This window comes from Triplophysa dalaica, chromosome 17 (genome assembly GCF_015846415.1).
Source record: "Triplophysa dalaica isolate WHDGS20190420 chromosome 17, ASM1584641v1, whole genome shotgun sequence".
NCBI classification, from domain to species: Eukaryota; Metazoa; Chordata; class Actinopteri; order Cypriniformes; family Nemacheilidae; genus Triplophysa; species Triplophysa dalaica.
The window spans coordinates 19,001,637-19,018,015 of NC_079558.1; the positions used below are offsets into that span (position 1 = coordinate 19,001,637).

Genomic DNA, 16,379 nt, shown 5'->3' on the forward strand with positions numbered 1-16,379 from the left:
TAAATGTATTGTCATATATTTTTCAATATGTGAAAATCGGCAATTCCTTATGTATTATTAAATATATTGTAATATATTTACACAAGATTTTATTCTGTATATTTTCTAATATGCCAGAGCTGTAAATGATGTAGTTTCTCTAGTAAAACAACTAGGCTACTTATACAAAACGGAATCCAAGTCTAACCCCGAAATCCTTCATTGATTTTTGTAAATGTATTAAATATTATTTTATGTATGAAGTCGAAATGAAAACAAGTTTTGAGTTAGATTTATCCTCCAGCTATAATATAGGCCTATAGGTCACAGATAAGTGTCAGGGTTTGCAGGGGAGGAAGAACCCAAACGCAGGCAGCAATAAGGGCTAACAAAAATACTTTGATAATAAACAAAAAACCACAAAGGGAAAACAAGGACCGAACTAATAATAATAAACAGAACCAAAAGACTTCCCACCAGGGGGTAAAAACAAAGGAAACAAGATAACTCGACTTACAAATAACACGATTTGGTAATGGAGAAACATCAATACACGGGGTAAGGTAATCCAAGGGTGGTGATCTTCACGGTAGCATAGAATATACAAGGCAAGGCCAACATACAGACAAGCAATGGGGTAAACAAACACAAGTAGGCAAAGAAGTACATTCAAATACAATGAACGAGCACAGAACAATAGACATGAGGATATTATATAGGGATACAGACAAAGGATAATTAACAAGGGCCAGGTGTGGGAAATGAAACACTCAGGGAAAGTTAACCAGGAACGAGATGGCGAGAATGAAGACCCAGACCAGAGAGAGAGTATATGGAAGAATGGAGGGGTCAAAATCTCTCTCTCACATAAAACATAAGACTTCGTCATGAATCTGCCCAAGACCAAGACTAGACATGACATGAAGGCGGACTCATGACAGATAAGCATTCCTTTAAAGAGGAAGACGCCATTCATCTCCTGCATCCGTTCAGTAGTCACGATTCCTTAAAAGATCTCATAGTGAGTTCTTTATCTGAGAGGAATTTCTTTCCTTTACATGACGTCGTCATGACAAACATTGTGTCTGTATAAACCTGAGCTGCCCTTAAAGAGCACGAGTGCAAGTGAAGGTACTTTGTGTTTTCCCGACATTCAAACCAATGTTTGTTTTTGTGTGAGAACACACATCGACTGTCACTTTTAAACCATTTGATAATAATGATGCTATGAATAATGATGCCTTTAGTTTGCAACTGTGAAGTGATTCAGTCAGTGAAACTTTAATATGCTATAAACAGCATATATCTATATATTTTACTGTATATGTTTAAAACAAAAGTTTTTTAGAATTTTAACAAATTCAAATGACTTATGATGCAGAAGATATTTTAAACATTCTGAAAAATATCTACATTAAGTAAAGTAAGAAAATTGGATTAATAAAGTCAGTTGTCTTTTGTGTCTGCTCAAACATGCCGTGTCATGACAAAATTCTGCATAAAAACCACAGACTAAGACACGCCTTAAGATTCTACAATAATAAAGTGTTATACTTATAAACATGATTCAAATGAAGGGGAGAATGCATTAGAAAGAAATATAGACTTGAATCCTATAGAACTGACTTTAAATGAAAAAAGAACACTAAATCTGAGCACAAAATGTTTTTGTTAATGGTCACAATGTGAAATCCACTCATTAATAAAACCTTGATAATCTGACATGGATCAGCAGATGTACTGTTAGGTAAACTACAGAAGACTGCTGATAAAGTGAACATTGAATCATTAGATCAGAATCAACTAAGATATGTCCCTTACGAAAAAAAACTATCGCTGCCACAAAATAGCTATGGTTTCATAACTGTAGTAATTGATATACTGACATCCAAAAAAACACACCCCTACACACCCTCTGCCCTCATAAAAACAAACACTTACACACCTGAAGAATGCAATGTAGTCTCCTGAAAACAGTTCCTGGAACTTCACGAGTCACAAAATACTGGAATCATGACATTTAACCATCAAATATGAAAGTCTGGTGAAATATCGCAGAAACATGCAGTAACTCATTCACATGTGCAGAATAACTGAGCAGTTATTGTAAGGTGGAGTGGAGATTACGATTTTGTGAATATTTAATGTCACATATTAAATCCTCGGACACAAGTTGTTCTGTGAGCCTTTGATGAGACCGGTGCACTGCTAACAACACTGATTCTGAACAAAGAAGTACTGTTTCACTGAAGTCGGACAGAACTCATGATCTGAAATCAATGCAAATAACCCACAGTCTGTAGATGTTCAACATCACCACCAATAAGTTCTTCATGGTAAAAAAGACCAACATTTGATGAAAGACAGAAAAGCGCATCATAACCGTCAGTCGGACTATAAAAAAAGGGCCATCTTGAAGAAAAAGACTTTCCGCAATGTTCCATATATCTGTCCTGTGTTTAGAGAGGAGAGAGTCTTCCTGAGCACTGATGTCCTCGGTTCTGCTGTTCACCACTAAAACACAGACACAACCTTACTACCATACACACATTTACATTGAATGTGAGATTCTGCATTAAAATAATGTCAACATTTATTTGTGTGCATGCATCATCAACCAAATACAGACAGTTACTCACCTGAGAAATGAAGAGGAAACTGTAACATACTCCACGTCCATACTGCTAGAATAATGTACACAAAATGTGGACTTTCCTCCCTATAGTGTGAGAAATGACATACAGTATACTGTGTGACAAAATATTTCAGATGAATAATAAAAAACATCACATACTTTTTTTTGTAAAGTTACCATTTCAGTTTCTGAGTAAAACAACATTTCCTTTTTTGGATGTTTCATGAATTGTGTATTTTATATTTGCAGTGTTGTTTTGTTCATAGAATATTCTTGGAAAGCCATTCAAATAAAATATAAAAACAACTACTGCAGATGATCACGTTTCACTCAACAACACTAACATGTCACTGGTTGCCAGGGTGTTGCTAGGCAGTTCCTCTGAGTGTTTTAGTTTCTTGCTATGCAGATTCTAGAGTATTCTGGGTGGTTGCTAGGGGATTGCTACCTGGGTGTTCTGGGTGGTTGCTATCTGGTTGCTAGGGTGATCCGGTGGTTGCTAAGGTGTTCTGGGTGGTTGTTAGGGGATTGCTACCTGGTTCTTTGGGTGTTCTGGGTGGTTGCTATTTGGTTGCTAGGGGGATCTGGTGGTTGCTTAGGTATTTTGGGTTGCTGCTAGAGGTTGCTATCTAGTTCCTAGGGTGTTCTGGGTGGTTGCTATCTGGTTGCTAGGGGATTGTTACCTGGTTCTTTGGGTGTTCTGGGTGGTTGTTATCTGGTTGCTAGGGTGATCTGGTGGTTGCTAAGGTATTCTGGGTTGCTGCTAGAGGTTGCTATCTAGTTCTAGTTGTATCTGGTTGCTAGGGGGTTCTGGGTTTTTGCTAGAGGTTGCTATCTAGTTCCCAGGGTGTTCTAGGTGGTTGCTGTAAATTGCTATCTGGTTGCTAGGGTGTTCTAGGTGGATTCTATTTGGTTACTAGGATGATCTGGGTGGTTGCTAGGGTGTTCTGGGTGGTTGCTTGAGGTTGCTATCTGGTTGCTAGAGTGTTCTGGGTGGCTGCTTACTGGTATGAGTCAGGATAAACCCGCCTGGAAACTACACTTTCGTTTGTCCTATCACTGAGAAAATGTTTTTCTTTCTTGAGACGTCTCAGACAAAAGAGCATGAAAAATGTAAACAATTCTACTCACTTGACATCAGACAGCGTCTCGCTGATAAACTCGAGAATATCCGCAGCCATGCCCACAAAGATGAGCAGTAACTGAGACATCTCATCCCTGGTGACCCCTCCAGCGATGGGCAGGAGCCATTTGCCTACTATCAGAAGAATCAGGAGGATTTGCTGAAGGGCCAGGATCCAGTCGTTGGCACAAACTGATGACAAGAACTTCATAGTGTCCTAGAGCAGCACCAGAAAATGAGTTTGGAGATTTGAGGGTCTGCTCACTGGAAGAGCTGAGGGTAGCATGAAATAAAGCGTGTCCTGTAAACCGTATACAGTACATGGAGGTGCGGCAGATCCTGAATAAATAACAGCCATTACTTTAGACCCTGAACAGAGCTGTTGTTTGTGTTGAGAGAGGAAATCCAGTGAGACAGCACATTTAACTAAAAACCGGAAATGAGAACATAAACTGTGTCTGAAAGGCTCATGAGGGTCTTCACAGAGAGTTTACTGTCTAGACGTCCATGGAAAACATGTGTAATGTGACGGCAGTATGAATAAAGTACCTGTGGATTCACTGTTCCGTTGGTGAAATTTCTCCAGTCGTGAAGAAAAGCTTGAATGCTGTAAGATGAATCCAGTTTGTTGCACTGCAATAAATAAGACTGTGAACATCACACTTAAGAAGACAACTAATTATTGTGCAAAAACTGATTTTCTTCCTCAATGTTTAGTCTTGTTTTCCAGCACACATATCTAAACAATCCTAAATCACGTCTTGTTTTCTAAACCATTTTAGGTTTGTCTTTATACCCTTATGGCAGATTTAATAGTTTTTAGCAAAACTGCACAATTTTAATAGAAAAGATTCTATTAACAAAAATAATTTAAACAAGACAAAAATATTGAAATCAAATCATTGTTTTGCTGTGTTCCTTACAGACATAATGTAAAGCATACGAATGAACTCTTGTGAACTCTTTCTTCATGAATGTGAAGTATTACCTTCGTGTCATTTGATTTGTTGTGCTGATGGTGCAACTCAAGGATCCATATGGTTGGTATAATACTGATGAGGAAGAACAGAATTGCTGGAGAAAACCTGGAAAATAACAATCACTTCATCCGTGAGTATGTAAAGCATTCACATAAAGTGTTTCAAGCTAATTCTACATGGTGACATTTCAGGACGTTGCTTCTTCATGACCCCACACAATCTATACGTCTAAAGAAAATCTGTAGAAAATCATATCTGTCGACTCACCATTTGTAGTCCTTCCCTTTTCTCCTTTTGAGAGTTAAAATCATTTCAGCCACGAGAGGCAGATAAAGAATTGTCAGGAACCAGTACAAGTTATTATTTTTCACCCATGTCACTCTCCAAACGCCAATAAGAGACACTAAAATGAATAATATCCTGGTGACTACAGCACAGGTGAACTTGACAAGCATGATTTCTTTTCAAGTTTTAGGCTGAAAGTTGATTCTCTCGCTCTGAGCTCCTCTCTGTCTGAATCAATGAAACTCTTTCCCCCCACTTCTCACCACGTTGAGGCGGGACCTCTCCCACATTTACACTTCACATTGCTTGTGTCACAGGAAGCAACAGAATAAGAAAAGTTTCACCACTGCTAAAGATACGTTTCCTTCTGGTCTCAAAGTATGTCATGGTTTACGGTAGGCTACATTTGAACATGTTTCTTTACCACATATCAATGCACAAACATTTTGTCCAAAATCTAAAAATAAAGATTTATAGTGAATAATTTTTCATGATAAATGAAACCGTCACCCATGTCCACACTTCTGGAGAGATAATGATGCATTAATAAGGACTCAGATTTCTCTTCTCATTCATCTTCAAAGTCGATGGATGAAATGTTGTACAAAACGTTTGTTTGTCCGTTCAATTGAGTTTGCTTAGGAGTCTAGAGGACAGCAGTAAATGACTCATTTCATTTCATTTAGCAGATGATTTTATCCAAAGTGCAAATAAGAGAGTTTTAGCACAATAAGAGCATTCAAAAATGAGGAAAAAGCTCACAAGAAATATTTAAGAACGGCTTAATTTTATGTACTGATGTTGGAAATTAGCGTGCGTGAGTGAATGAGTGAGTGTGTGTGCCCTGCGATGGGTTGGCACTCCATCCAGGGTGTATCCTGCCTTGATGCCCGATGACTCCTGAGATAGGCGCAGGCTCCCCGTGACCCGAGGTAGTTTGGATAAGCGGTAGAAAATGGAATGGAATGGGAATGTTGGAAATTACACACAAGTCCTAATGTTGTCAAAGAAGGTAAATTATTAAATAAAATCCTAAAATTAGGAGAGAGGGAATGTTGTCAAATATTGCAGTTGCCTTTTACACTACTGATACCTAACGGTGGTTTAATCAACAATTGTGCTTGTGACTGAAGTCTTCCTCTCACGAAATGATTTGGAACTTTTAAATTGTACATTAGTATTTTTTTAATAAAATTTTCGAAAACACTCGAAAACACTCACCAATACATTCATTAAACAGTATATATTCTCTTAACTTTAACAGCATGCTCTTTCAACAGCACTTCATTTTCTGATGACGTGTGTGTGTGTGTGTGTGTGTGTGTAGGTGTGTGTGTGTGTGTGTGTGTGTTATCACGGGTTTGGAACGGAACACCTATTTCCTTTTGGGAAATTATCCATCTAAGCCTATCACTGTTTCTCATTTCAGTGCGTGAGTACATTCACAACCCAAAGCAATCACTGATTACTAAAAACAATTCTTGTTGTTTTTCTTGTTATGAAAATGATGCGTTTGTGTCAAACAGCTGTAGATGGTAACACTTGAGCAAACGTTGTCTTTATTTTAGATATTTATTTATATGCCGTTTTAAATAATTAACGAAAACGTCTTGTTTTTGTTTACGTTGTACAATAGGTGTGTTTGAGCAGATAAACTCTTATCATAAGGAGACAGAATGGTCTGTAATACTCTTTTGACCAGGCTGCATGCTTGCTTTCTAGTGGCTTTGGTATGACGTCCTGGAGGGCTGAGCAGACTGATGACGTCAAGATACCGCGAGAGCTATTCGGCGACTATGCTTCAACCCGGTCTCGCGATACTATCTGCGCAACGCCGGAAGATGTCGAACGCAGCTATAACCAAGTTGCAGTACTGCGTGTATTCTGTACCGTATCGTTTCTCCAATCATATGGTCCGAATAAACAGAATTATCACAAATGTATCGGATTTCTATGAGACATGCGCATTTGTGTCACACGTCTATCGAATGATCACGTGCCTCACACACCGTTACCTGGCCAACAGCGACAACAACATGTCAGTGAGAGAGAGATCGAGAGAGACATCACAGAGAGATAATCTACAGCTCAGTGTATGTAAACACCTGAATGTGTATTAAGTCATTTAAACATTAAACATACATGTAGATGTGTTTGCTCTGTATACCTGTGCAATATAAGCAGCGTGACAACTAGCCCCGGCCTTACATTGTCATGTTAACATACTTTTACTGAACTGTTGTGTGAGGCAATATTAAGAGTAAAACTCATAAACGCGGATGATATTTTACCGTGTAGTAATTGACTGTTGTGTCATATTCAAGGAAATGAAGATGCCATTTTCACAGTGGGAACTTCTAGACCAAGACCAACTGAATATGATGCTCGGCCTACCTGTGGACCAAGTACAGTTGTAAGTTTTTCACAACATTCACAGAAACAATTAGAATTGTGAACTAGACAAGGGTTTAATGCAAAAATATTTTTGATTTGTGAGTCAAATAGGACACATAGGCCCGGTTTAGCCTAAGTTGACTTAAGATATACAAATGTCTTAGAAGAATACTTTACTGGTGTGCATCTTGAGACAAAACAATGGCACTGATATTTGAAGATATTTCTTGGCAAGTTATGTTCAGTTAAGACAGTTCACACATTCATTTTAGTCTGGGTCTAGCCTTAAGCCTGGTCCGTGAAATCGGGCCAAACAGTCATTTCCACAAATATATTGTGCTTTCTCTCAATTACAGACAGTTTAAGGATATACTTGACTTCAAAAACCAGCAGACCTGTGTGAAAGACGCCGCTCTGTTGGATTACTTTGTCAGTGGATTCTGTTGGGCCAGAGAGATGAACTTCACCTGTCAGCAAATCTCATTTATCATGGCACTGTTACAGCACTTACTATACAACATCAAAAGTAATCAAAAGTGATCTGTGTTGTTTACAGAAAGTTCTCCAGTGAGGAACATCATTATTATATTTCTGACGACACGAACCCTGCTTCACTTTCTTTTAGACAACCAGACATCATTTGCTGATCATTTCAAGGTATTTTCTGAGATCATGAACGTCAGCAGTCCATCGGCAGAGACTGACACCAGTGCTTTATTTGATGCAGATCAGATCAGATCCATCACACATTACTTCAGGATCAGGTTTGTGTTATGAAAGACACACACTGCAGTTATTCTAAAGCGGGTGCGTGTGTATGTTCAGTGAATATTGATCAGCTTTTTCTCTGTCCTTCGTACATTATAAATAGATGTGAGGCGCTTTGCATTGCCATTAGACAGCCGGGAACAAGCAACAAGCTCCATCTCTTTTAATGGCCTTCATAATTAATGTAATGTATAATTCATAAAGCAGTGGATTGTGAAGCAGGCAGACAGTGCTGGTGCATAACAAGCCGTATGGAAATCGTTTATCTTTTAGAAAGCAAAAATACAGACGAAGGCTGTACTGTAATCTGTAAAATGGCACTCTGTAGAGGAGCATTCAGACCTCTCATTACTGCTTTCCTTTCATTCATCTTTAGACAGACACGACCATCATTTCTCATTACACTGCTCTGAATGTTGATGCATCGCTTTGAAAATACATCGAAAATGTTTTTGCTCTTCCAAGAGATATAATTCACAGAATAACATCTGCATTTGAATGCAGCTACTGTGTGTTTTGAGTTGGATTGAGAACTGCACGTTTGCATTTGTTTGCTATGATTGTATTCTTTCTGTTTAAGTGTTGGAGGAATAAATGATAATAAGAAGAGTTAAGGTCTTTGCACATACAGTCAGAAATTTTCGTGTCTGTTTTTTCGTGTTTGGCGCTGGTTTCTACGGTGTCTTTGAATTGTCAAAACGCCCCTCAAAACGATTCCTACAGATGGGAAAAATGCAGAAAATCAAACCCAGTCCGTTTTTTTAGATAATGACGTAGAAAAATATCGAAGACAGTGTGTAAATGTGATTGGTCGTATTTATTTTTTCAGACGCAAAGTTTGGACTCAATGTGCAATGGCCTTTAAAAACTCCAGTGTGTGTGAATATTATGACACATGTTCTCATGCATGTCTCTCTCATGCACACAGTGTTTTTCAGCATTACAGACTTTATGAATGGCTGTTCTCTCAACAAAGGCAGAAACAACTCTTCACCACAGAGGTAAGATTCAGTTAAAGTGTTTTTACAAATTTGGTGACTTTTTTCTTGTCTTGTTTGTCTTTTGTTCTTGTTTTTTTTTGTCAACGTTAAAGAGACCTGGACTGGGTTCTAGGTTTATTTTATTGTAAACAATTCATGAGTGCAGATCAAATAACTTTTCTTCAAAACTAAACATTTGGACTGATGTCACTGATATACTGTCCTCCCCTCGAAACCACTTGGACTCATTTTGGTTTGTACAGGCCATTTCAATGATGGTGTTTTAAGAGCACACGGTGACTTCACATGCAGATGAAACGGTGTATGTTTGTGTGTGAGCGGTCCTTGGCCAGTTAGTTTCACAGCGTCAGGTTTCTGGAGACTCATTAGAGAGACTCTTAAAGGGAGTAACCCATAAAAACAAAAGCAAACCTTTCCTGCTTCTTCTTTTTGATGTGTTATCATGTTGACTATCGCTGCTCCCTCTCTGATGACAGAACATGTTTCCTTACGCCTCAATAAAGTAATATCGTCTGCATCCTCCACGGCTGATTCATTTCCTTTAGTCTGAAACTCAAAGCAGTCATTTTAATCAGAGTTTGGCAGTTGTGTAGTTTTCACATTCCACAGTGTAAGTGTCGTGTACGCTGTACTCACTGATCACAGATGATAACTGATCTGGTTTGTGTTCCATTACCCAAAAACTAACCCACCAGTGTAGAACAGAATCACCTTTAGCCACATTCACCCTGACATTGATGTGTGCTTCTAATGAAGACCCCTCGTGTTTCGTCTTCTGTTCAGTAACATGTCCAGCATGTATGATCAGGCCCACAGAGTCTCTTTGTCTTTTTATATAGTTTTTCCTTTCTGTGCTGGTTTTGGGGGAGATATGTGGAGTTTAATAATGTATTTAAAGATCCACTGATCTACCTTGTAATACACAATTTGTTGTGTTGACAATTTTCACTGTAACAGGAAGCTAGGGCTGGACATTTTGAGTGGCTCCTCCTCTTTTTATAAGTAGCCAATAGTGTTTAGGTCACCACAGAGCCTGGAATCTGATGAGACACTGAAGTGTAGAATGATAAAAAAACATTGAGCCATACTGGCGGCTTTTAAACGCAGTGTTTTAATGTCAATGTTTTGGAGAAAAATAACTTATAGATATTCTTAAAGTGACAGTTCACCCAAAAATAAACATTCTGTCATCATTCACTCACCTTCCAGTTGTTATACATGGCTTTTTCCTGATGAACACAGAGAAAGCTATTTGAAAAAAAGATTATTACCAAAAAGTCCTGGGACCCCATTGACTCCAATAGTAGAATAATTACTTTATACTTTGTTTAGTTGAACTCAAAAGAAGATATTTTGAAGAATGTAGGACAGCAAATAAGTTCTGGGGGACTTTTGACTACCGATGTATTTTTCAACTATGGCACTCAATGGTGGCCAAGATCTGTTTGGTTATAAGCATTCTTCCAAATATCTTTTTTATACAGATTTGGAAAAATTAGACAGTGAGTAATTTTTGGGTGAACTATCCCTTTAAGACGAGCATACTCATTCTCAAAGCCAAAAACTGACATTTTGATTTCATGGGGACTAGAATGAAATGTGTTACGATACCAGAAGTCAAAATATGTAATAAATGCAGACTCAGATGCAGAAGATGTGTATTATTTTGTGAAAGAAAATCTTTATGAATCAAATAGTGTATTTATTAATAAATTAATAAAACAATTCATTAAATCAATTGAAGTCAAAAGAAGGATTTGCTCTTGAATTCTCAGCGCTAATCATGTCCAGACCTGATGTCTCTTCTGTCCTCTTCAATCCTCTGTGTGCTGAAAGGAAACTTTTCCTATTTTTCTCAGTTTTAGTTTGAGCGGAACATATCAAATCATATCAAATAAACACATAATGATGTCAAATCAGAAGAATGAAACAACATATACTCATTCTAATAAGTTCTGTATTTCTGCGGTCATATCTGTCATATGGAAACGCGTCGAGCCACATGTTTGTTTATCATTTAAATGGGGTTTTATAGTCTAGCGACAGCTCCTATTGAACGTCTTACAGTATAGAGAGGTCAGAAACTGAATCTAGGTCACAGAACTGTATTCTTGATTTGTTTTGAAAGTGAGTTCAAAGCGCGGCTTGAATAATATTAATGTACTTGTTTTTTTACCCACTTATTGGAACCATTTTAGTGAATCATGATGTTTTTAGTAATAACACAAAAGAAAAACAGCACAATGAATTGAAAAGCAGGCGTTTTATTTTTGCTCCTATTAAACTGATATTGTTGACATTCATTTGTTTATTGCTGGAGATGGAAACACATGAATCACGTCAGAGGGAATAATGAGGAACAATGCAGTAATGAAAGAGAATTATTCTCCTCCACAGCCTCAATTTGCCATTGTAATTACATTGGACATCTAAACCACAGAGCTTTTGTTTGTGTTCGCGTGCTTGTTTTGGATTGTGGCTGAAGGGTTTTTACTGTTCTGCCAAATGAACAGTAAAATGTTCCAGTGAAAATCTCACGGTTAATTTTTTAAGTGTTTGCAGACACATTTTTAATACAGAAAGTCAATTAAAACAAGAAATACACAAATGAGCCTAGTCTGGAATATCTCAGCCATTTATGACGTATACAACATAATTCAATGAGATTTTCTGTGATGTTTTGTTTTAGAAATGCATTGAGTTGGTCAATCCGGTGGACTTTGTCTCTCCGCTGGAGGAGGGAATGTCTGCTGATGTCTTCTTGCAGCATGTGGCCCCACCCTGCGTTCAAACACCTGAACAGGTAAAGTGTTCCCACTTTCTGCACTAAACAACAGCCGTGTTCTTTGTGCGCTTCAAACTTTGGAATTACCCTTTCTGTAAAATGCTTTTCACATGTTCTTCATTTCCAAAGGAAACACGGGTCTGATTCCAAGTATGAGTAAGATTTTTCTTTCCACTGACACTGACACCGTTTTGCTGAGCGGGGGGGGATTACATCACATCTAACACACACACACGCTTGCTTCGGTCAAACTATAAATATGGATACAAAAGAAAAATGACAACATTTAGAAATGTTTCTTTTCAAATACAAACGGGTCACGACAGCCATAGAAAACATTTGACATTTTCAGGAGAGATGGTTATGGAAAGAATGGGATTTTAAATTCACAGAAAATTCATTAAATCATTAAGAATTTTTTGTTTTGCCAAGTTTTAAACTCATCACGAGCTGTCAGTCATTCAGATCTAGTCCCATTTTGGTTATGCTTTGAAACTTCAACATTTTGGAAATTCATTGGTCGGAAAGTGTGTGAACTGTTGCAGAATGTCATTTAAACACAGAGTTTACTTTATCATTTCAGTCGGTGCTTTTCACGGTAAGACCACATGTAGGCGCTGTGCCACCATTAATGCCTGAATAATGACTTCCCACAAAACACTTCAAAGTTTCCTTCCTACATGAATGCTCGGTGTGTTTTCTTGTTGTCCCTGAAATACAACATCAAACATTTCCACAGAGAAATCAACCGCAGCAAACTAAAATCTGTTACTATCACACTTCCATTAGATAAAACACATCCGATCTCATCTAATGTATTGAAAACTATAAATCTTAATGTAATCACTGTAGATATTAACTGGTTATAGTCAGCATTTACTTACAGACGAATCAAGATCTGATGCACGTGTGTTTGAATGACTCTAGTGTATACAGGACTCTCATGAGCAGAATGGAGAAGAAGTGGAGCGAGAGGAAAGTGAGGAGGATCAAACAGGCTTCAGTGTGGACGACGTCAGAGAGATGCTGGAGGAAACCACTCGAGAGATGTTAGCACAACTTCAGGTACAGCATAAATATCCTTATACAACTACACTCATAAATAAGACAAATGTTCTTCATTCGCCCGAGCCGCTGATGCTCGCGAAGAAATATTATTCATGGCCTGAGGGAAGAAATACAGCAGAACACATTAAAGGGATAGTTCGCCCAAAATATATAAATTCTGTTTGTAGAAGAGTCATGACACAGTGCAACAATGAAAAACATGTTTGATCTCAAGCGTACATTGATTATTTACGGATCAAATCAGCTGACAGTATATCACACGAGTCATACTGTATACATTATAATCGTGTTTTAGTCCTGCAATGCTTGACAGATGTGGTCAATATGAGCCGTTGTTGTTGCGTAGTTACACAGAAAAAATACCAGCTTACAGGTTTGGAATGAGACGAGGGGGAGCAAATAAAGACGGAATGATTCCTTTACTAAAACCTGTTAAAAGGCAGAAATGAGTAACAGGCTTTGCATTGGAACAGTAATTCTGAGAATATCAAGGTTCAGCTGATTCTCCCACAAGCCTCCACCCACTGTGTGATGATGCCAAGAAATATTAAAACCTGCTTCATATCATCCCTATATTCTCAGCATAAGGCACATGCTGGTGAATTGAACGCTAGACTTAAGGTGGAATTGAATTACGGCGAGCGCTCCGATCAGAGTAAACAACCTGGCGGATTGCTAAATTGTGTGGTGTCTACGGCGAGTTTTTACACGCCTGTGTGTGTTTCAAAGGTTGCCGGCGGCTGTGCCGAGCAGAAAGAGCTGAAAAGACAGAAGTGATTTTTCACTTTGATGGGATTAATGATTATGGGGGTCATTCAATTCGTCTGCCATGTTCCATGAAGACCTTTGTCGTTTCTCTTTCAAACAGCAGACGTGCTGTAATACGAGAGGCCGTTTGTAGCGGCTCGTGTGTGCATCTTACATCTGCGCCGTGTGCTATTTCCATCAATTCTCCTGGGCTTCTGCTCTCCGTTTAATGTCGGAAGAAGGTCAATTACATATATCACTTTGCTAAATTTAACCTTGTGCTAAAATTCTTCTGCTACAACAAATCGCTCGTATCGAGTTGTTGTTTTTTTCTACGCTAATTGTAACCCGTACGGCTCAGGGGAACGGATGGAATCATTCAACGTGTTTGCTTCATCCATATTTATTTCCTTCTATTGCTCTTTTTTCCCCTGGAATATTATTTTAGTTTGAATAGTTCCCAGGAATGTCATGCTCTGCGGTTCTCATCATTCCTAATATGGTAGAAAAACCAAAAATGACCGATGGTGGAAGGGAAATTTCCTTAGCGATGCTGTTACCGTTCCAGATGTGCATACAGTGAGTCTGTGTACGCCACACAGCGTTTGGTGTATTGCTGATTTAAGACGGAACAATGTGAGCGAACATGCAGGAGAGCAGAGTACAGTCACCACACTGTATAACAATCGCACCGCACAGAAGAAGAGCACAAAAGGAGATATTTTGAGAAATGTTTGAAATATTTCGTTTAGAGAGTGTGTTCATTGAAATGCAATCTCCAATACATATTTGATTGGCGTTTTTTTAAAGGCTGTACATATTCTTGTGTGTTGAACAGGCCGACTTCACCGAGAAACTGAAAGCTCATGAGGAGACGTACACCTCGAGGTTAGAGCGACTTCAGAAAATCTGATTGAAATAGATCTGCTGAGAGAGTTTCCCAGCTGTATGAACTCATTCACATTCCTCTGCATTTACACACTCAAATGTTTTATTTTCCCCTTTTGCTTTTATTCAAGTACAATTGCTTGAACGGTACATAATGGATGTAATAAAGGACATGATGAAATGATAAATATGTAATGCAGGACAGTCGTGGAAGTCAAGAGGAAAGTGAACATATAATGAAGCTGTTTGTGTAATGTTTTCTGCACCTTTTCCACAAGTCATTCGATGTTTTTAAAGTAACCCAGTGCTATGGCAACGCTAAATAACTCCGGCCGAATAGCTGAGTTTGCCATAAAAAGTGATGTATTATTACGGCTGAATAGTGAGTTTTCCAGAGAGCCCACATAGAACTATAAATACACCCTGCAATGTATACAAAAGAACGCTGATCGCTGTTTTTTAAGCTCTCCTCTTTTCCATTTCAAAGCACCATTATGTTACCATTATTATGTCAAATCACAAAGCATAATGTTGAGTGCGTATGGATTTCCATCAAAGATTATTAGCGTTATACAATATGAGTGAATAAGACGACTGGGGAAATTCTGAATCTCATAACACAGCACTTTGGATATTTCAACTCAAACAAGTTATAAATACTGCTGGTTCATCAGCACAATATCATGTTGCAGTAATATTCCTCCTCCGTGTCTCAGTTTTTACGCCCTGTTTTTTTAGCTCTTCATCGCTTTGATGCCTTTTATGTTAACATGCTGTGGTGAAGATAGCAGCTTACCCTGCGTGTCTCCAGAACATGTTCAAACACTTTATGAGTGTTCTTTATGTTCCCCTACCCATTGATAGAATCATTCATTCCTGTGTGCACACACAACAACACTCCCTCTACTGGACACTGAGTGAATTACACACACTATGTCTATTTCTTAAAGTACTTTAAATAATAAACCATCTCAGATGACTTACATCTTTTAAATGACTTAAATTGATAGTTCAACCAAAAAAATGTATTCTGTCGTAATTTCCTCTCCCTCTTGTCGTGTCAAACCTTTATGACTTTCTTTCTTCCGCAGACCACAAAAGAAGATATTTTGAAGAAGTCCAACACTGGACCCCATTCACTTCTATTGGATGGACACCAAAGCAATGCAAGTCAATGGGGGCCAGTTAACAACATTCTTCTAAATATCTCCTGCTTTGAAATGACAGAAAATTACTATCACTTTGTGTCTTTTAAAGATGAATTCTGTGCCACTAGCACATATTTTTAAACCAACATGCTTTACTTACATCTGTCTCTGTATGTTCAGCTGAAAACATTTTAAGATAAAAAATGACACACTTTACATCTCATGGATGATGTCACTCATTTAAAAAAAAGAACAAATGTGCTTTTGTCCGTGTTGCTAGGTTTATAACTCTTTGAAATGTGTACGTTGCGGTTATTCTGTTTTTAGCGAATGTCCTGATTTCATTTGAGTCTAAATACATGAAAACCTTTTGTTTTACAGTAACAAGTAGTGTTCAGTATTGTTGATGTGTGGCGAGTGATTAAAAACATTCCAGCGCACTGGATGATGTGATGATTTATAGCTTTAATCATCCCAAAAATAGCTGGAAGGCGTCTGCTCTACTGGCAGCAGATTTTTCCAGGGTACTTATTTTACAACAAGCCCACTTCAAGCTACAGATCGCATCAGACCGGCCC

General features: G+C 38.2%; 2 protein-coding genes across 2 annotated transcripts; one reads left to right on the forward strand and one right to left on the reverse strand.

Moving 5' to 3' along the window:
- Positions 1-284: 284 nt before the first annotated feature.
- Positions 285-5,257, reverse strand: tmem26b (transmembrane protein 26b). Its single transcript, XM_056771635.1, has 6 exons — positions 4,985-5,257; positions 4,726-4,822; positions 4,287-4,370; positions 3,746-3,954; positions 2,619-2,698; positions 285-2,493 (listed from the first exon to the last, which is right to left on the reverse strand). The coding sequence occupies exons 1-6, from the start codon at positions 5,170-5,172 to the stop codon at positions 2,243-2,245; spliced, it is 909 nt and encodes a 302-aa protein (XP_056627613.1). The 5' UTR covers positions 5,173-5,257; the 3' UTR covers positions 285-2,242.
- A 1,152-nt stretch (positions 5,258-6,409) lies between these two features.
- On the forward strand, positions 6,410-16,133 carry cabcoco1 (ciliary associated calcium binding coiled-coil 1). The gene is made up of 9 exons (XM_056771713.1): positions 6,410-6,434; positions 6,725-7,095; positions 7,327-7,415; positions 7,753-7,922; positions 8,022-8,160; positions 9,093-9,165; positions 11,855-11,968; positions 12,878-13,015; positions 14,604-16,133. Exons 2-9 carry the CDS (start codon positions 6,763-6,765, stop codon positions 14,676-14,678), a joined length of 1,131 nt encoding a protein of 376 aa, XP_056627691.1. The 5' UTR covers positions 6,410-6,434; positions 6,725-6,762; the 3' UTR covers positions 14,679-16,133.
- Positions 16,134-16,379: the final 246 nt, after the last annotated feature.